This window comes from Nipponia nippon, unplaced genomic scaffold (assembly GCF_047370975.1).
Source record: "Nipponia nippon isolate SJK-2023a ecotype South Korea unplaced genomic scaffold, ASM4737097v1 scaffold_13, whole genome shotgun sequence".
NCBI lineage: Eukaryota > Metazoa > Chordata > Aves > Pelecaniformes > Threskiornithidae > Nipponia > Nipponia nippon.
This window is the reverse complement of record NW_028262324.1, coordinates 15,896,525-15,916,697: the sequence shown is the minus strand read 5'-3', so window position 1 is coordinate 15,916,697 and position 20,173 is coordinate 15,896,525. Positions and strand designations below refer to the sequence as shown.

General features: G+C 54.7%; 1 protein-coding gene across 1 annotated transcript; it reads right to left on the bottom strand.

Moving 5' to 3' along the window:
• Window positions 1–1,664: 1,664 nt before the first annotated feature.
• STMN3 (stathmin 3) lies at window positions 1,665–18,983 on the bottom strand. Its single transcript, XM_009473387.2, has 5 exons — window positions 18,459–18,983; window positions 8,198–8,293; window positions 7,609–7,784; window positions 6,598–6,789; window positions 1,665–6,078 (listed from the first exon to the last, which is right to left on the bottom strand). The coding sequence occupies exons 1-5, from the start codon at window positions 18,475–18,477 to the stop codon at window positions 6,019–6,021; spliced, it is 543 nt and encodes a 180-aa protein (XP_009471662.1). The 5' UTR covers window positions 18,478–18,983; the 3' UTR covers window positions 1,665–6,018.
• Window positions 18,984–20,173: the final 1,190 nt, after the last annotated feature.

The following is a 20,173-nucleotide window of genomic DNA, read 5'->3' as shown; positions in this document are numbered from 1 at the left end:
TTATTGTATTTGTAATTGCCTTATGTTTTTTCGATCTCCCTCTGTAAAGACTTGACACCCCCCACCTTTCCTGCCGCAAGGGACGTCAGCAGTGCCCTCGTTCCAGCATTTTGTTCTTTTTTCCCTCGCAGAATGGCGATAAACTGTGGATCTCCGCATCTTTTATGCTGGGTGCAAAGCGCTCATTTAGCATGCAGATGCTGAAAATCTATTTTGTTAAATCTTTAGGTCAATTTTCCATTTAATGCATTTTATTAGTATTCTCACAATACAAAGAGAAGCCTGGGAGCTAAAACAATTCATTTAGGGAGCGAGACGGACACATACGGTTTCATACCAAGTTTATTTCTTTTTTTTTTTTCTTTTTTTTTTTCGTTTTTCATAATCACTTCTTTTGCACAACAACAACCTCAAGTTGACAATGAAATGCACGCGGTAGACCGAAGGGAACCGGGCAAGGCTCTGTTAGTGATGGAAAGTCCTTCCACGGCACCGCACCGGCTCCCCGCCCGGCATGAGCAAAGGTGGCCCAGGCTGCGGCAGGAGGAGCGAATCCTGCCCGGGAGGGCAGCGGGGGCGCTGAGCCCTGGGGTTACGGCTCAGCCCCGCGACCACGCAGTCATCTTCCAAACCTCTGCCTGCAGCCCTGGGCCAGTTTATTCCTCCCAGGGTGGACGCTTGCGTACCACGGCTCGGTGCTTTGGTACTTGCAGAGCACTTCAGAGCCGTGGATGCGTTGGCTCGCCCGCGGTCCCCGGGGGGTAGGGAGCGTCGGTGCCCCTTGTCACAGGAGGGGGAAACTGAGGCACGGGGGGTGCCGGGGCGGGGATGCCCGGCTGCCCCCCGCGCTCGGGTCCCACCGTCCCGGCAGCGGGTGGGGGTGGCCGCCTCGTGCACCCCGGGGACCACGGAGCACCCACACGCAGGCGTTGGCCAGTGCCCCTCTTCTGCTTTACTTAAAGACAACTGACTACAAAGGTGGAGTTTATTGGTCTTACTCTGTCATCTCGTCCCTAGCATGGGTAGTAAGAAATCTCTAGCACCGTAAACAGCCATTCCCTGACTCATTTCAAGTGGTATAAGAGTGTATGTGCATATATCGTTTCCACGTATGCATTTCTGTGCGCGTGTGCACAGCCACCGCGAGGGAGGGGAGTGATGCGGCGGGACGGGGTTAAACGAACCCCACGAGACAGGCTTTGCAGAGCCAGGCCCAGAGAGTCGCGCCGGGCTAAGCAAAATCAAGCAAGCCAAAGTTTACATTTTAAAAGGAGCAGCAATACCGACCTACCCCCAAGGCAGGATGCATGCGATCGTGAACTGCCACCGTCCCTGGAAGGTCAACTCAAAGGTAACCCCACCTCTGGGTTAAAGCAAGATTTTTTAATGACTCCAAAATAATAAGGCAAGGAAGAGGCTCAGTCCACAAGCGGTCTGCGGGGCCAGCGTCCTTGAAAGCACCGATTGCCAGACGGAGCTGAGCACTTTGCTGTAAGGGGTAATGTGAGCGCAGAGCTTTAATTTGGGACAGGAGGGCCGCTGGCCCAGCTCTCGCGCAGCTTCGCTCATCGCCCGGCTGTCGGTGCCAGCTGGGAACTCCCTTAGCTTCAGCTTCTCTGTCTTGCTCGAATCAGAGGCCCTTCTCCAGGAGAGCTCTTTGAAAGGTGCATGCATGCACAAAAGAAATTGTCACCATCTGGTCTTTCCTCCCTCACTCGACTGCAAACGCTCCGTCCGTTGGCGGTGCGGGCAGGGTTGCTGCCGGCCGCCTCGAGGATGCTCTCCCTGCCAGGCACAAAGTCTCGCGTTCATATGCTGCTGCAAAAAGGTGGCTGCTCACTGTCGTTACAAAGCTTAATTCATAAACATCGACGGGAATCAATGAAGAACCTCAAGCCCTGCCATAAGGAAGGTGGCCCCGGGAATTGGGGGTTGCATGCCGTGTCCGCGACTGCGGTACATGGGAATGGTCCGGGAATGAGGGAGGCTGGGACGGTAAGGATGTTAATGAAGATACTTAATTAGACTCAATTGAGGCATGAAGTATGCTGCTGCACACAACCATTAGTGACCCTGGGAGATGGAAAGGCATGAAATAACCGCGATGCCGGACCGTACCACGTGCTGCGGGTCGGGCACGGCGCCGCGTTAGCTGCTGGCGCCGGCAGCACCGTCCCCGTGGGTTTGGAGCGGCGCGGTGGGCGGGTGGACACCCATCGTCCAGCCGAAACCGCGGGAGTTGGGGCGCGTAGCCAAAGCAATCGCACATTTCCCTGATAGCGTCCAGTGGCACCGGACAAACGCCAAGCTCCCCAACATCCCTACTACATTCATCTGCACCGGGCAAACATCGCTCTGCTACACCCAAAGCATCGGCCCCACGGACGAGGTTGTTTCCTTGGCACCACGGCCTCAGCAGCAGTAACAGAGCTGGTCCCCTGACGTTACCGATGCAAAACTCTCCCTGCACATCCCTGCTCCTCCGCCGCAGGAGCTCACCCTGCAGTAACGCGTTTTCCAGCCACGTCCGCTGTCCCTCCCAGCACTGACCCAACGGAGGTGAGAAAAATGAGTGCTCACACCTGCATGAGCACCGTGTGCCGGGCCGCTCTCCTGGGCGTTGCCCATGGGATTTTTTGCCAGACAAAGCTATTGCAGGAATAAGTCCCCACCTGAGATCCAGGCTGGCCCCCACGGAGAGGGAGGAGAGCTGGCAGCACAAAGGCAGATCCAGGCAAGAACCGAGTCCGGAGACGCAGTAGCTGTTTGGGGAGGACGGCTCTACCCAGCACAACCTGCCACCACCGCTCCTCCTTCAGCACAGGCCAAACCTCGCAGCTCCTCCGGCTTCCCCCGGGGCTGCAGGGAGCAGCCTGGACCCCCTCGCACGAGGAGGCTTGGGGTAAGACTCAATTAGATGTACCTGAATGGAAGCATCACCTCTCTTCCACCTCTCAGCCCTTCCTTCTCCTCCCAGCGCGGGGAGCAGCCCGGCCCCACTCTCTCCGCCCTGCCCGCAGGACTCAGGTGCCTCCAGCTCCCGACTCCCTGATTTTCCAGCATCCCACCCCGCCAGCACCCTGCCTTCACCCGGCCCAGCCTCCGACTCCTTCTGAGCCCCAAGGAGGGAGCGAAAGCGGTCGTTTCTCTTGTTTTAAACTCCTGCTCATGAGTACAACATTTCCGATAATAATCATCATAATCATCATAATAATCATAGTACTAAAAACAGTATTTACAACAAGCTCCAGGTCAGAATTACACACCAAGCAAACACTCAGCACCACAGAGAGTAGGACAGGGTTAATATCTCGCAGATACCTTCTCAGATCCCACCAACGCGGGACACAGACATTTGACAGTTTCAACCATTTCTTACACACAAACGTTTCGTTTAAATTACTTTTAAATTTTTTTTTTTTTTAAACTTTTTAAAATTTCTCGTCACTATATGAATGAGGTGATGCTGGCGGTGATGCTGCGCTCTACACAGATGCTTATCTAAGACAGCTGCTACTATAAACTGATCATTAGCTACTGTTAAGAAATTCAACCCTCAGTTTCCTTCCTCTTTGCCCCAAATCTTATTTTTGTTCGTCACTGGGCAGCGCTGGGGCTTTCTAACAGTCCTGTCCTGCCCCGGCCCCGGCCCCGGCGGAGGGGTTTGGGAGTAAGGAAGCCCTTCCTCCTCGGAGCAGAGTGTCCCTAAGGTCAAACCGTGGCCATCGAGGGATCTCCCCTGAATCCAGCTGGGGCTTCTGGGGAGATCCGCACAGAGCCCCGGGATCTGATCTCCGGCAGCTGCTGCTCTTTGGCTTTCCGTGGGGTTTCTGTGGCCGCCTGATGCTCGCCCCAGGCCGTAATCAATTCTTTACCTAATTAAAGCACAGGGTAGACAGAAAACTTCAACTTCTGACAAGACTCAGCGGTGATTTCTTTTTCAGAGGGGAGGAGCGGCAAGGGGGTCGTTATTCCCCGTGCAAACCCCTCATCTGCTCTAGCTCCTCGCCGCTGCCTGGCGCCGCTGCGCAGAGCACGGTCCCCGGGAGCCCCGGGGAGCCTCCCACGCCAGCGTCTGCACCCCCGGGGCGCTTAAATTACCCCCGCGGCTCCTGCAAAGCCCAGCGCAGGAGGCCCTCATCCCACCCGCAGGATGGCTCTTCGGAGGCACAGCGTGCAGAGGACACCGACTGCTAAGAATTAAACGTCTCGGTGCCTTGGATGCCCCTTTGGTTTATTCCGGGGCCAGGACGGAGGGGCCATGGCGAGGCGGAGGGCAGCGGTGCCCTGGTGTAAATACCACCCCGGCACCCTGCGCTGCCGCCCCGCTGCCGCCTCCCCGAAACACTGCACCACTCTGTTAAAAAAATAACAACCCTGTAATCTTTGAAGCACTGGACAGAGGGGAATTCTTGTTACCTTCTGCCTCAAATGAAAGCAGCTTCCACCGTCTCCTCTGCAAAACCTTGCCGCAGGCCTGTGCTCCTGCAGGGCTGTCCCCAGCACCGCGTCCTGCGAGGCCCCGCGTGCCCGCAGGCGCCCATTCCCTGCTCTTCGGGTGCAACGTTCCTGCTTAGTTTTTCAAGGCAGCAGCAGAGCTGGGGCAAGGTGAGCAGGTCTGTGGGTCTTGGCGGGAGGGTGGCAGCCCCTCGCAGGGCACGGTGGCTGCTTGGACCTCGGCTACCTCTGTAAGCCGTGACTCCAGAAGGTGAAGTCCATGGGCTTTGACAGTCACCTATTTAGATCAGACATTACTGCCATGCTTGCGTGTTCTCTGCTCATCCCTACCTCCATCAAGAGACAATTTTTTCTTAAAAATAGGCCTTGAAAAGCTAAAGATAGACAAGGAATGAGCATGGGGACATCTCTCCGCCCTTACCGCAGAACTGCTCCCCTCTTAGCTCCCTCTCATCCAAAGCTGCCGGTCTGGAGGTACCCCGGCGTGCCCTGCCTCCCCGGGTGCTGCCCACCAGCCAGAGCTCTGGTCTCGGTCCCTGCCCTGTCATGGCACCCAAGAGTCACATCCATCTTTGGAAAGAGGGAAGGAGGATTATTCTGTTCACTAAAAGGCTATTTCACAACCAGGCGCCGTCTCTATTGGATTTGCTTTCTTACTGGAGTGAAACCTCAGCTTTGGGAGCGCTGGAGAGCCGGCAGAGCGAGCGCCCTCTCCCAGGGCTCCCGCGGAGCCAGGGATGCAGTCACCGCCTGCGGTTCTCCCAGGCTGCGCGGCCAAGACCGCTCGGTCTGCGCTTTGCCAGGGAGAGGGCGGCTCAGTCCCCGGGCTCCTCCGGCCGGGGCACCAGGCGGTGCCTGCCGCGACGGGGACCTTCCGCGACGTGGCACCCGGCACCGCACCCTGCGTGGAGACCCTCACACGGGCTGTCCAAGCGTCACCCAAAGATGAGGACTTTGGGTCGCTGCCTGCCTGGGCTGGCTCCAGAAACAGCCGAGAGACGAGGGGTCTGCACGCCCCGACTCCCGAGTCATCCCATCCCTCTCTCGTTCCTCTCTCCTACCACGGGCAAACCTGGGGCTGTTCCCTATTCCACTTCACACACAGAAATTATCACTTACTTCCCATTATTCTGAAACTGATAGTTGGCTCAGAGCAAACACCAAGAGGAGTAAAAGCCCCGGATAAGAAATCCGTATCTCTGTGACGCTGCTGGTTGAATTTATTAATATCTTAATTTTTTTTTTTACATCAGTTTAAGAAATATTTTTTTAAAAAAGGACAAAACCCTCCAAAGAAGCTGTTTGATTGACTGATCGATTCTCTATTTCATGTGAACTAGTTGCTATTCTGCTTAGAGGTCCCTATGATCTGTGAATCCCCACAAGTACTGACGATTAAGGATGCAGAGATAAAGAAGCGTGTAGCTGGGGGACAAACACCAGGGGAGGGGGGGATGGAGAACCCAATGTTGCATCTAGACAAACAAAATCAAATGTGTTGGTTGGTCGATTGGTTGGTTTGTTAACAGGAATCAGGTGCTAGATGTGTAGAAAAGCCCTTTATCCAGAGATCTCCTCCCGCTGTTCCTTGTTCCTGCGAACTTCAGCTGCATGCAGTTCCTGCAAAGACGGGAGAGACGACACCAGGCTAACACTTTCTGCTCTTGCAATCGCCATTTCCCTTCTCTCCTGCACACGGGATTTGCACCAGACAAAAAAAAAAAGAGACCCCATCCGACACACCCCGAGGACGGTGGGTTACGCCTGCAAGGAGCGAAGCGTCTCATCTGCGGGAGCCCGGAGGTGATGCAAAGCTACAGCGACCGCGTTCACGGCTCCCTTCTTCTGCAAAGCCCTTCGGCCACGCAGCCCCTGGACACGGAGGGGGCCTGATCCTGTGCCTTTCAGCTTGCACGTCTCACGATCACCCAGACAGTATTTTCCCCTCCTGACCTTGACGGACACATCCCCCCTCCTCGTGCTGCTCCGCAGCGGAGCTGCTCCACAGCCCGCTTTCCACCAGCAGCAAAACGCCCGCTCCCCTGTGCCCGTCGCTCTGGGCTGACCCCGCAGGGACCAGACCCCAAACCCCCTCCCTGGGCGTCAGCACCCAGCCCTCTCCCGGGGCATCGCACTCGCCTTCTCGCGGAACCGCTCCCTCAAGGCGGCGAGATGTGCTTCGCGGTTCTCCCTGCTCAGCTCCATCTTGTAGTTGAGCTTCTCCTCGGCCAGGCGGCTGAAGTTGTTGTTCTCCTCCAGCGCCTTGTGCAGCACCTCCCGCTCGTGTTCCCGCTTCTCCGCCAGCTGCTTCAGCACCTGCGCCTCCTGGGTCTGCCGAGGCAAGGCGGCGGGAGAGGTGTAAGGCAACTGAAGAGGCTCTTCTAGCCTTCAGCTCCCCAGAGAGGCTTTCTGGCCATCTCTGCTCAAAACCCCTCTGCCGCCCCCCTCCATCCCATAACGCTCTTGCTTGGAAGCCGCTTTGACACCTTTTTCCTGCTATGGGGCAATGTCTGCTGGGTCGGGTGCTCCAGGCAGGCAGGCGACGCAACGCTGCGCCCACCGGCTCAGCAAAACCCAGGTGGCACCCGTGCGGGCGCAGAGTCCCCTCTCCGAGCGTCACCTCATTCTTTGCGTTATTTCAGCTTGCTCTCCCCTTACCCACCGACATCTGTAACATTTATACTTTGTCTTACTCCACCGGTTTTCTCCTTTTCCATAGCTTCCACCAGCAGACGTTTTATACAGCACTGACAGCCAGGTGGGGCACAGCCGGCTGTTGGAACGCAGGGCTGTGTCAGGGCTGGAGTCGCAGCTGGGTGCGTGGCCAACGGCTGCACCCCCTGCACTGGCCGGGGAGAACTGTCCCCAGCCAGCTCACACCCAGGGGACCGAGAGGACCCCAGACTCTGTGGTTTTAAGAACAGGAGGACGGTGATGATCATCGAGTCCAATTCCCTGCCTAAACCAGGCTGCAGAACCTCACTCCGTGACTCCCGTGTCTCACCTGACAATTTAGAGTGGAATATAATAATAAGTGTAAAAACACAATTTCCAGCCATTTTACTTTGCTCCTGCTAAGCCGGTTCTAAGGTTTGGTGCAATTAGCACCCGTCACAGAAAAGTCACTGCTTCTGCAGGACGTCTCGTTACCTTCCTCCTCTCTTCTGCAGCCTCCAGCCTCCTCTGCAGCTCCTCCAGGGACAGGTCCTTCTTCTTGGGGGGGGAGGAAAGGATCGGGCTCTCGGGAGATAAATCTGAAGGGGACTTCAGGATCACTTCGAAGCTCTGGCCCGATGCCCTCTTATCCAGCTGCTTCACCTCCATATCTTTGGGGGGAAAAAAAGAGGCTCTGTGGACCTGTGACACTCAGGAGAGCGGTCACCTGAGGGCACCGAGCTCTTCACCTAGGACTCGGGGTGTTCCCATGTCCTGACCTGGGGCATTTTGTTCTATCTCCAAAATTCCCCGATTACTGATCAGCTTGATCCCCCCCAAGTCAATGCAATTCATTTAAACTCCCAGCGTAATTACAGAAAGGCCATATTGCTGTTAACATCTTGTGCGGCACCCCAGTAGGAGGCAGGCAGCCTCTGCGGGCATTTTCTTTCTGGGAAAATGTGGGTTACCTTAATAAAATAAACTGCTCTGGGGTGGGACAGCCCAGCGCGCTGACGAGCTGCCGCGTTGCCCGCGGAAGCGTCGCGCAAACGATGCCGTAGCTCTGGTGCTGGTTACGTACCTCCATACTGGTAGATGGTATTAGGATGGGGCTGGGTGTGGAAACAGGAGCAGATGAGGGAGAGCAGAGACAGCTCCTTCATTTTCTCCTTGTAGGCTGAAAAACATGAAACAGCAATGAGGAGAGAGTCTAATGGCAACGGCAGCTCTTTTTGATGGAGAAATGAAGGAAGCAGACACAAGGAAACCCATTTGCAGCTCCCAGACTCTATGGAGGCTTTTCCAGGCTGTCATAGCTTGCCAAAAGGTCCCCAAGGAGCGTCTGTTCTAGAGCAGACTAAATTAGCTGCCAGCGTAGCAAATGTCATGGGAAGAGAGAGAGTAGGCATTTACCGCATCTAGAGGCATCAGTTTCCCTGCAGGATTTTCCCTCCAAAGGAGCCGAAACGCTGCAGCCTGCGTGGTTAACCACGCCGGGAGAGCTGCCCAGACCCTTCCTCCAGCCCGCTGCCAGGCACGGGGGTATGATGATGCCCATCAACACCTGGAAACATTGCTCAACCCCTGGCAAGTTCCTGGTATCTCACAAGGGAGCATTTCTGGCATCAGGGTGCAGAGGCACGATGCAGTTGGCTATGCGAAGAGCAAATGGGCATTTGAGTGAAGAAAGGGTTCAGGGTGCTATAACGGGGGGAAGTGCTGCGAGCTGGCGTCCCGAGGTACCTCCTGCCCCGAGGTACCTCCTGCCCCAAGGCATCTCCTGCCCCGAGGTACCTCCTGCCCCAAGGTATCTCCTGCCCCGAGGTACCTCCTGCCCCGAGGTATCTCCTGCCCCGAGGCATCTCCTCCCCCGAGGCATCTCCTGCCCCGAGGCATCTCCTGCCCCGAGGCATCTCCTGCCCCGAGGCATCTCCGGCCCTGAGGTACCTCCGGCCCCGCAGAAGCAGGTAAGGGAGGACGTAAGTGGATTCTGCCACCACCTTGGCCCACGCAGGCAGAGGTTGCTACTGGTCTGCAATCACAGTCACTGCTGTCCCCTGCGAAGGACGGGGAAACACACAACCCTCCAGTTCGCTCAGCACTCCTGTGACTGGAGGGCACACCGCAGCACCCTCGGCGACCGCAAGTGCACGGGGTGCTGCCCTAATGGCAGCAGCAACCCCAGCTTGCAGTGGGTCTGTTTCTGGGGCAATCTTCACCTGTATTTTTGGAGTTTAGCACATTTAAGACAGTGAACTGTTAGCACACACCTGACAAAGAACCTCAGAATAGAAGAAGGTCTTGAAAACAGAGAGCTGCCAGGTTCTTTCTCACATCAGCGTAACCCTCACAGCATCACCGCCGTGCCGCAGGTCAGCGGCGGGTGCTGCTGTCTCATGGAGGCTCTGCCCTGGACTGGCTGCTCAGGGGACACGCAGGCAGATGGGGACGGAGCCCTCATGGCCGCATGTCCTGCCAAACCTGCCCGGAGCCTGCTGGCGCCATCCTTCCTCCTGCCTCCACCCCAGGGCACAGGCGTTCTGTGCCTCTGGATTGCCCACATGTCCTTGTGCTCCCGGTCTGGGTTTGTCCCTTCCTTGCTGAGCTCCTGTTTCGACCTCCAGCCAGAGGGGACTCTGTGACCTGGCTGCCAATGCCACCTTCATAGCAAGACCCTCCACCGGGCCAGGAAAGGGAAATCCCCAAAACTCTGTGATATGAAAAGCCATTAGAGGCAGAGCAATTAAAAAAAAAAAAATCATCCTGTGTACCATATGCCCTCAGGAACACCTTCCAGATCTTCTCTGCCTTCCTGCAGCTACTCGGGTGGGAAACCAGTGCTTTCATGTGCCTACTTCATACTTGCACTTATTTTTCCTCCGAGGTACAGAACTTCGCCCTGATTAACGCCCTCCCTTCGCTAACCGACACTCCCTGAAACTCAGATCTTTCTTGAACGTTTCCCAGTTCGCTCCACATTCTGATTTTAATACCCTGCCCAGTCCTGACGCTAAACGTGAACCGAATCGGAACGGTTTACGCAGCAGTGCCAGCCACAGAGCAGGACGTCTTTGATTTTGTTCTTAGAGAGAAAGCTCTTTGGAAAGCCTCTGAGCGCGCTGTATCGTGCTAGCAGTCGTGGCACGCGGCAGTAAGCTAATGCGTCCGGTAACGTGCAGAGGAGGTCCCCTGGACTAAAGGAGAGGTTTAACATTTAACGGAAACAAACCACGCGCTGAGGTCCTTGCTCTACCGTTACGTCTGGTCCTGGGTGAGACCAAGACATTAAGCAGATGTGCCGCATCCCCGACCCGCTCGTTTCATGGTCTCCTAGCACTTGTTACAGGGCACAGCGCTTTGCATTTCATTACTTGAACCTCAGTAGCTCTCCCCAGTACTGGTTTCACTGTTCTCTGTGTCGACAGCGTACGCCGCAGTCCCTGCCTTTCGGGAGGTCGGTTGTGGGATTTCGCAGCTGCCTCCATTCCATCGGGATCTTCCCTCTCCCGCTTTCCCTTCTGCAGAGCAAACTGACCGTCCCTCTCCGTCAATTAAAGTGGAAAGGAGGGCGAGGGCAAAGGGACCCCGCTTCCCTGCGCGGCGGTGCTGAGCTGTGGAGGAGCTCAGCACCTCCTGCTGAGCTGCAGCCCGGCGCCAGCCCCCGCCTGCAAGCAGCGGGCGGACGGGGCCGGGGAGCAGCGCTGGGGGCTGCCGGCCCCGGGGACCGGCGGGGGAAGCGCCCGAAGAGCCCCGAGCAACCGGACAAACCCGCTCCAGCGTCCCCACGGGGAAAGGAGCGGGAGCGGCGGCAGCGGACCGAGACCCCCGCCGGTACCGGGCAGGGTCGGCTCGGCCCCGGGCCCCCCGCCCCGGCGCTGTCCCTTCAGCACCACCGCCCGGCGCTGTCCCTTCAGCACCACCGGCCCCGGGGAACCCCCGGCAGCCCCCGGGCAGCGCCAAGGCCGGGGGCTTCTGCATGAAGGGGGGGGGGGGGGGGGGAACGACGCACCCCTGAAGAAATCACTCCTGAGCCGCGCCCCGAGAAATAAATGGACCCCTGAGCCCCCCGCGGCGCTGCGCCGGGGCCAGCCCAGCGGTCACCCCCGGGGGACGCAGAAGCGCCGGCGCTGATGCCCTCGTCCTCCGGCGCTTTTGATCTGACAAACAGCAGGCGGTACCTGTGTCCAGCCCACCGTTAACAGGCTGAAATGAGACAAGGCGTCCTGGGAGGAGAGGGAGAGCCCCTGACTCCATAAATAAAAGAAGGAAAAATAACCCCTGGGCCACGGTTTAGGAGACTGTGTCAATGAAGGTCAAACCCAAGATCTCCTGAAGCAAGATGGTGTCTCAATCACAGCTGCATCAGAAAGGGTATGCTTAAATCTCTCAGGGGTAAAAGATCAGCATTGCAAACCTCAGCGCTAAAATTGACTTCAGAAGTATCTGCACTCAATAGATACAAGGCTTTGAGGACACATTTATGCCAGTGGACAAAATCCTTGTCCCAGGATAAGAAAGCTGGCTGGCCAGAATATGACACGGCCAACAGGTCCCCTCCAGGAAAGACTGTATGTCTTCCCGTGCACAAATTTACACATTTTAAGAACAATTAGACAGGAAATGCTGGGCTTTTTATTTAAGCATCTGCTTGCATTTATTACTGCTGCTAAGTTAGTAAAAATAAATTCAGCAGAAGAAAAAAATAGCAGAAGAAATACTGTGTATGTGTATAACTTAGTAAGGCTGGCTGACCCGGTTCCTAAGGCTTCCTTTAGAGCAAAGCATCCCTTCAGTCTCAGAGGTGCAACAAGAGCTTTGTCTCGCTGCCAGGTGGAAGGTTAGGAAGGCTGCTCACTCAGGTGTGGAGTATGTGTGCTTTATGACTCTCTTTAGGCAAACACGGCAACAGAAGGATCAGCAGCCAGTTCATTCACTCTGGTACCGTCTTCATCACTAGGTCATAACACTTCAGCGCTTTCATAGTCGGACAATGCCCTTAACAACATGCTGTAACTTTTGGTCAGCCTTGAATTGGTCAGGCACTCGGACTACATGATCGCTGTAGGTCCCTCTCAACTGAAATATAATATTCTATTCTATTCTATTCTATTCTATTCTATTCTATTCTATTCTATTCTATATTAGAATTGGGGTGAAACATTACAAATAACTGAGTTTTGTAAACTAAGAAGTGAATAAACTGTAGAAGATATAGAAAATATATCAGGGTCCCATCCTGCAAAGTGGGGTGAACTTGCACTTTAATGGCTTCCGGAGGCCTCGGGTAGCTGTTAAGCTACAGTCCCACCTAAAGGGGCAGTCAGTCGCTTAATATTTCTGAATATTTGTGCCCAGTAACCAGCACCGTCTGATCCTGCGCTGTTTATATTCCATTGCACACCCCATGCAACAATTAATCTTTATGAAAATTTTTCATCTAGCTTTTCCCTGCACGGTCTATATTGCATGGGCAAAACGGCTTTCTCCCTGCTGCAAGGAGAAGGGAGACGACCCGGGCCCTCACCAAGCCCCAGGAGGGCCGGGGTGCTTCCCGCTTGCTCTGTGGTGGCTCCTGGCCCGCGCCCCCTCTCGTGCTGCACAGCACACGCTGCGTTTCCCCGTCCCTGCTGCTTCGCGTGGGCACCGCATACAGCATTTACCCATCTGAAGGGCTTCCCTCCCAGTTACCCCCCGAGACACCACCCAGCTGCTCCCCAGCAGCTGCAGCGAGGAAACGGAGGAAGGGCTGGGACGGGCCCGGTGCGCGAGCAAGGGGAGCCATCTCCCCGCTCGCCGTGTGCCTGGCCTCGCCACCTCTTATTCATGAACAAGTTTTGTTCTCTGCTTCCTAACCAGGTAAAACTAAACTCTAGACTGTTCGAGCAGCCTGTCTTTGTGCGGTGTTTAATGATGGCCAGCAAAACAGAGTGAGGCCGTTTAGGCACAACGGCGATACAGAGTCATTCATAATAAAGCAGAGGCACAGCAAGACCAATTTATATGAATTTGGGCAATTTAAATGATCAGACGGGATGTGCTATGTCTGGTAGCAAGGTCAAAGGAAGGTTATTACAGGAAAATAATTCGGTTTGCAAAGATAATTTTGGAGAAGTAAAAACTGCTTCCATAAAGAATATTATATCATGAAAAATGAGAACAGTCCAGTTATAACTGTAGCCAAAGCACAAACAGGAGGTAGAGAAGGCAGAGAGGCAGGGAACCGGGTCCTCCAGCACAGGGTCTGCAACGCCCCACACGCAACGAAAGCAACCATCGTCCTCGATAAGCCTGAACCCCATCACACAAATAACGGCCAGCCCTTCGCTTCAGGCTAACTCACTTCTGCTTTCTTGCTCCTCAACTTCCAAAAACAGGTCAGCAAGAGAGCTCACACGACCAGAAAATGCTAGTGTTTTTTTTTCTTTTTCAGATCATGCCGATGCCATGCACCATCCCAGCTGCTCACCAGGAGGTCTGAGCCCAGAAGTCACCGCGGGCTCACGTGGACTCATCCACGAGAACCAGCAGGCGCGAGGGTTACTCTGCCTTCTGTCAGACGTCTGCTAAACTATCGCCCAGGAAGGGTTTCCAGTCACCCGGCTCCTTCCCTCCTGGGTTACATTTGCAGCTCACGAACGCCGCATCAACCCGTGTTATGCACAGCCAATGGATCAGCAAATCACCCAGGCTGTGGCACTGGAACCTGTGGGCTGCCCTCAGGAAAAGAAGCAGGGAAATCTCCTCTCCTACGGGCTCAGCGAGAGAGAAGGGCCCGCGCGGTGCCGCAGAGACCCGGCAGCCCGGGCTGGCGGGGGGCCGATTGCCAGGACGGAGAGGAGCATGGCCCGGGTTGCTTGATGAGCCAGCAGTGTGCCCAGGTGGCCAAGAGGGCCAATGGCATCCTGGCCTGTATCAGGAACAGTGTGGCCAGCAGGAGCAGGGAGGTGATGGTGCCCCTGTGCTGGGCACTGGTGAGGCCACACCTCGAGTGCTGTGCTCAGCGCTGGGCCCCTCACTACAAGAAGGACATCGAGGGGCTGGAGCGTGGCCAGAGCAGGGCAACGAAACTGGTGAAGGGTCTGGAGCACGAGGCTGGGGAGGAGCGGCTGGGGGAGCTGGGGTGTTTAGTCTGGAGAAGAGGAGGCTGAGGGGAGCCCTCATCGCTCTCTGCAACTGCCTGAAAGGAGGCTGGAGCTGGGGGGGGTCGGTCTCTTCTCCCCAGGAACAAGCGATGGGACGAGAGGGAACGGCCTCAAGCTGCGCCAGGGCAGGGTTAGGTTGGATATTAGGAAAAACTTCTTCACCGAGAGGGTGGTCAAGCACTGGGACAGGCTGCCCAGGGAAGCGGTTGAGCCTCCATCCCTGGGGGTATTTAAAGAACGGAGAGATGTGGTGCTCGAGGACATGGTATAGATGGACTTGGCAGTGATAGGTTGACGGTTGGACTCGATGATCTTAAGGGTCTTTTCCAACCTTGACGATTCTATGATTCTATGAAGCAGATGAAGGAGCCAAAGGGAGGCAGCTGTCCCAGCGTGTTTGTGGAGCTGGGGCAGACATAGCTTCAGGCGGTCGGGTTTGGCAGAGACAAAGAGCTGCGAAGGAGCGGGGGACAGTCAGAGACAGGCGTCCAGCACCGTGATGTGTCGGGGGCAGCCACGCTGTGTGCCCACAGACACTCTTTTGGTCTCTTGGGATCTTGGTTTCCTTTGCATTCACTGAGGATTATTGTACTTACCCATCACACAGCGATATTATGTGTGTAAACACATTCAGAAAACATAAGATTCTCTAGTACAGCACTAAACACGTAGAGGTACCTTGAAAGAATAAAAGGACCGTTTGGAAATATGCCGAGCAACTCTTCACCAGCCGGGACGTGCCAAAGTGCCACAGCACATCCACATGATCTTTGGTTGCTCTCTCGCTCTTTTGTATTTCTAAATCACAGCCAAAGATGTGCCATCATTTTAAATCCCCTCCGGATAGGAGACTTTTTTTTTTTTTTTTAAAGGTAGGCTTACAGCTGGAAAAATAAAGCCCATGTCAGTAGGGCAACTGGGAGGGATTAGGCAGGCGTGTTGTTTCGAGTTAATTTAGGGGTATCAAAGCCCTAGTGAGCTTCAGGTCCCACCAAGTATTATCATCAAGAATCATCATCCCCGTTCACCATAAGGAAGCTTGAAGCTGCAATCCACCCTGCTGCCCACACCAAGGTCTTATCTGCAGCCTCCCAGTTGCCACACCAGACCACTAAAGCTCAGCTTTTCCTCTGCAGAAGGAGAACGTGTTCATCTGATAAAACAGTGCCTTCCCCAGGTCTGAACCAGCACTGACAGGCTCCAAGAAAGCCCTTTCTCGAGGTATCTGAGGCATCCTCATGGATCCCACCATCCCACCATCAAAGAGGAGGATTTTAGCAAGAACAGATGTCTTCCAAGGAGTTAGATCCCTTGTTTGGATACAGTGGTAAAGAAAATAAATTAAAAATTTCCTACAATAGATTCTCTTGTCTTGTAAAACTGAAGTCCCAATAAAAGTACCATAAATTTCTAAGACCCTATACACTCCATCAACACCTGAAGAGAAAGAAAATAGGGATTTCATGAGAACGCAGAGAGATGGAGAGGCTGATAGAAAGGACTGCGGCTCTCCAGCATGAGCAGAAGTGTCAGGACAGGGCAATACCATATGGTGCCCACCAGCACGGAACAGGGATTAAGGGGATCGCCCGGACATGGACAAAGTCACACACCTCTCACGTTTCAGTGCAGGAGGAGAAAATCTCGGGATCTATCAAGGCACATTTTCCTTGCCCAGTTGTGAGGCCAGGAATGACAAACTGGCGTTTCCTCTTGGCTCCACCTTCTCAAACACGCTAGCGTCGGAGAAAAGCCCCTGAGGCTGTCACCTTACCGCATCATTTCATAATCTCCTGTCTCTTTACGCAACCCATATGCATCCAAACGGTGGGGAAAGTCACACAGTCCTGCAGAGCCCAGCCAGACCCCCCTCCTGCGGTGTACAAAAGCACGAAGCTTGGCGCAGGTGCCTTGGGGAGGAGGTGCGAGGGCTCTGCCCCTGCAAGGGCTGCCCGGCGGCACGGCCAGCACCGCAGCTGAGCCTGCACTGAGCATGTGCCGCCGCGTCCTCTGCTCTAGCACCAAACCCAACCACCGTGGCCAGGAGAAAACGCCTGAGGTGGCAGGGAGAAAAGAGAGGTGGCTGTGGGGCTGGGGGAAGCCGGCCCCATTTCTTTTCATCCCAGGGATTTGTTTGTTTGTTTAAAGAAACCCAAGAAAATCTTCCCAGGGGGATAAGCCCCCGGGCATCAGCTGCAGACAATTACAGCTGCTCTCCCTTCAGCACAGATTTGCTTTTGCTGCGGATAAAGAAGAAAATAAAGAAGACAGCGAATGACTTTTTCCTGAATTTAAGGATTTGGTTGCCTTCTTCTCCTGCCGTTCCAGGCTTCTCTCCCTTTCTGCTGTGAGTGCTATAGGCGATGGGGAGCTGCTCCCTGCAAGGGCGGCTGGGTGAGGCTGAGCCCCGCTCCCTCCCTTGGCAAACGTTGCCCTGTTCTCTGTCCTCCCGCCACAGCACTGCTTGCCCATGACTTTCTCCTCCTTGAAATGGTTTCTCTACTTGACCTGAGCCACAAGCAAGCGCGGTTTCTCTGAAGCACACGCTTCTTCGTGATCCTAAGTCTCCTTTACAGTAAAACCGCATCTTTGGGAAGATGCAATACGCCATCGGCATCTGGTGGGTTGGGAGGGCGAGAATGCACCAAATGGAAAACGCACGTTATGCCTACGCGTGTTTCATCCGCCACCTCGTCCATCTCAAGTTCGACGCAACCTTGGGTTAGATGGCTGGTGAGCCCGAGCCGTCCCTCCCACCCCTGCTCCGCAGACGAGGCCCAATCCTGTTCTGCAGGAGAGGAAGGCAGATGGGTGGGACCTCCCGAGCGTGCGCTGGCGCACACCTTCGCTGAGACAGGGACACTCGCAGAAATATATACAATAGCTGGAGATTTTCTATCACGGAGACACATTTTTTCAACGCTGCTTTACCATCTTTAATTGCATGTAAAGCCCACTCGGGATCAGCTGCACCCTCCCCCCCCCCCCCCCCATCTCTCTGCCCTTCTCTCCCCTGCATCTGCTGGTCTTTTAAAAGGAGAAAGGACTAGAAAATGCACAGCAGGAGACACGGGCAAAGGCCAGCGGAAGAAGCAAGAGGTGTTGCCTGGTCTGCGGGCTGGTTCCCTGCCCGGGGGGCACAAAGCACTCCCTGCCTTTCCTTTTTGTCTGCCGCTCCTGCTCAGCCCTGCAGCCCAGCCCTCCAGGATCTACCTTCCCCCGCCCAAGCCCCTCTTTATGCACTGCAGAATTCAGAGCCATTTCAAGAGAAAACTTGTCTTTTTAAAGAAAAAGACCCTCTAAACCTACCCACTGTTCATTCTACCATTTCAGGCTTTTCTTCTCCTTCCCCCACGTTCCCAGTTTCAGCCATTTCAATCCCTCCTCCCCAGCTAAAAGGGGCAAAACACATCTTTAGGAGACGACTGGAGCGAAGAAGCGGAGCATCCCCAGGGCAGGCTGCCATCCCGCAGCCAAACCCGAGCCCGGCGCCAGGCTGCTGGGCAGCCGCGCTGCGCTCCCCGCTGCTGCTGCAGGAGGGAGGAAGGGCTTCCCGTGCAGCATCTGATCTCGCCCACCGCCATCAGAGGACCGCTCCCCTGTAGCATCTTCTGAGGAAGAAATGTGGGCTGTGGAAGCAATCTAGGGACGGGAAGCCCTGAGAACACACAGAAAGCCATCTCGGTCACTCTGGTTGGGTTTGGGGGATTTTCTAGGGCATTACTGTCCGTCTCTTGCCTGTGTCTTTCTTTCCACCACCCATTCAGGCAAGACATGATCTTCACAAAACAAATCTAATTGCTGAATTCTCTGCACCCAGCTGCACAGCGTGCAAATTTTTCTTAGGGGAAAAAAAAAAAAGCTGTATCACGTTACAAAAATAATAATTAATTGGCATGCAGCAGCATCTTCTTATGGCACAATGTAATGGCAGCAATATTTTAAATTGGCAAGTTTATCACATGTGTATTCATATTAAAATAAAAAGCCCACCTGCTATCTTGCATCAGAGGGGTGTGTGTGTGTATGGGGGAGGAAGGGGAACAATGCTGCCATACCAGCTGCCTCCTCATCAGAGAACTCCCCCGAAACGCACGGAAAAAAAAACCCCAAACCCTCAGAATAATGATAAAAAAAATAAAACCTGATGGTTCTATAAGCAGGCTGACGACAAGCTCCCCCAAAAGATGCCTGTCCTACCTGAGACGGTGCTGGCCATGCTGCTGCGGCGGGAGCGAAGCGGGTGCTGCAGGAGCAGGAGCGCAGGGAGCTGCGGAGGTGCTGCAATGCTGCGGGGAGGAAGGACTGACTCAGCTGGAGGGGGCTGCAGCCATCCGCGGCAGGGAGAGGCTGGAGAGCCCAGAGAAAGGGAAGGGGTGGAAAGAAAAAGACGGGTCACTAGTTCAGAATATTAATTAGCGTATCAGGCCTCCTTTCCTGGGTGGCTTTGACGGTAGATCCCTCCCAGGCAAGACTGGCTGCCAGAAACACAGACCCAGCGCGGGGGGGGCGAGGAGACACACCCAGCCGGGCTCTGGCAAAAGCTGATTTTTCCTCCTCTTCCTCCCTTTCTTGTCTGCTCTAGATGGGCTAAACTGCTTTTTCCCTCGCTGAAAGCAGAAATAAGCGAATTCATGGATTTTTATTTTTTTTTCCAACCAGCCATTCCAAGGCGGTGCCCACCCGCAGGGCCAGGTCTGGGGTCTGGCTTAGAAAGGCGGAGGCGTAAAACCCAAACCCCAAACCTTGCAGCAGCCTTAGGCAAACAGCGCAGGGAGGAGGGATCCCAGACAGGCTCAGCATTTTCAGGCGTGTTTTTTTTTTGCACCAGCACTGGGGCACAAAAGGGGCTGCAGTTTGGGGCGGGGAACTGCTGTGAAAGTAGAGGAGGAAGAGCAGAATGGAGCCTTCTGATTTCAATGGGTCTTCTCTGGGTTTCTCCCTGCCACCTCCAAGGCATGAGGACCTCTTTTCTTTTCCTTTTCTGTTCTCTCATTTCTCTCATTTCTCTCATTTCCACTTGTGGCTGTTGCTAGGGGCCAATGCATCTGTGCTTTTAGAGCATCACACACACATTTGGGACCAAGGAACCCTCCCAGTCCCTGTCGCCAGCTGCACCCGTCCGACCGCGGCCGCACAGACCCCACCTCGGGGCCTGCGGCTGCGATCCCCTGCGATCCTCCCAGCCTCCGGCCCTCTCACGCCACGCGTTATCCTGCCGGCTGCGCATCCCCTCCGGCTGAAAACACCCCAAATCTCCCAGCACGCTGCAATGCAGACGCTCCCGAACAATTCCAGCGGCTGCAGGGAACTACGGGTCGTTGGCGCAGCTGCCGGCGCTCTGGCTTGGCCAGGGGGCAGAAGCCACAGACAGCGCCTGCTAAATTCAGTTAAAAAGGCAAAGATTTCCCTTTTTTCCCCCCAATCTCCAAGTGTCCTATTCCCTCAACACTGTATGTAAAAAAAATATATATATATATAGAAAATAAGTCTAATTCAGAATAATGTTAACACTATCCACAAATCTTCAATGCTTGTTTGGAACAGGAGCTTTTTTATTACCGTTAACTGCTCCCTGTTCTGTCCGAGGCTTGCTTTGTAGTTGCAGCTCGCTCTATTTTCTCCTTGGGTTGAATCTCTAAGACTTTCTAGGTTATCTTGAAGGCAGCAGGCTGAACTGTACGTGTTTCAAAACCACACTCCCCATTAATGGATGGAGGCAGCCATCCCAGGCACCTGAGCGCTGGAATCATTTCCCCCCTCTATTCAGGGTGGGCTCTGGCTTTGACTTCCCTACCAGACCCGAGAGGCTCTGCCTACCTCTTGCGATATTCTGGAGCTTCTGGGATAAATTGCATGCATTTTATTCCTTTTATTCAGAAAAGGGCACGGAATGCTCTCAGGGTGCCATGGCA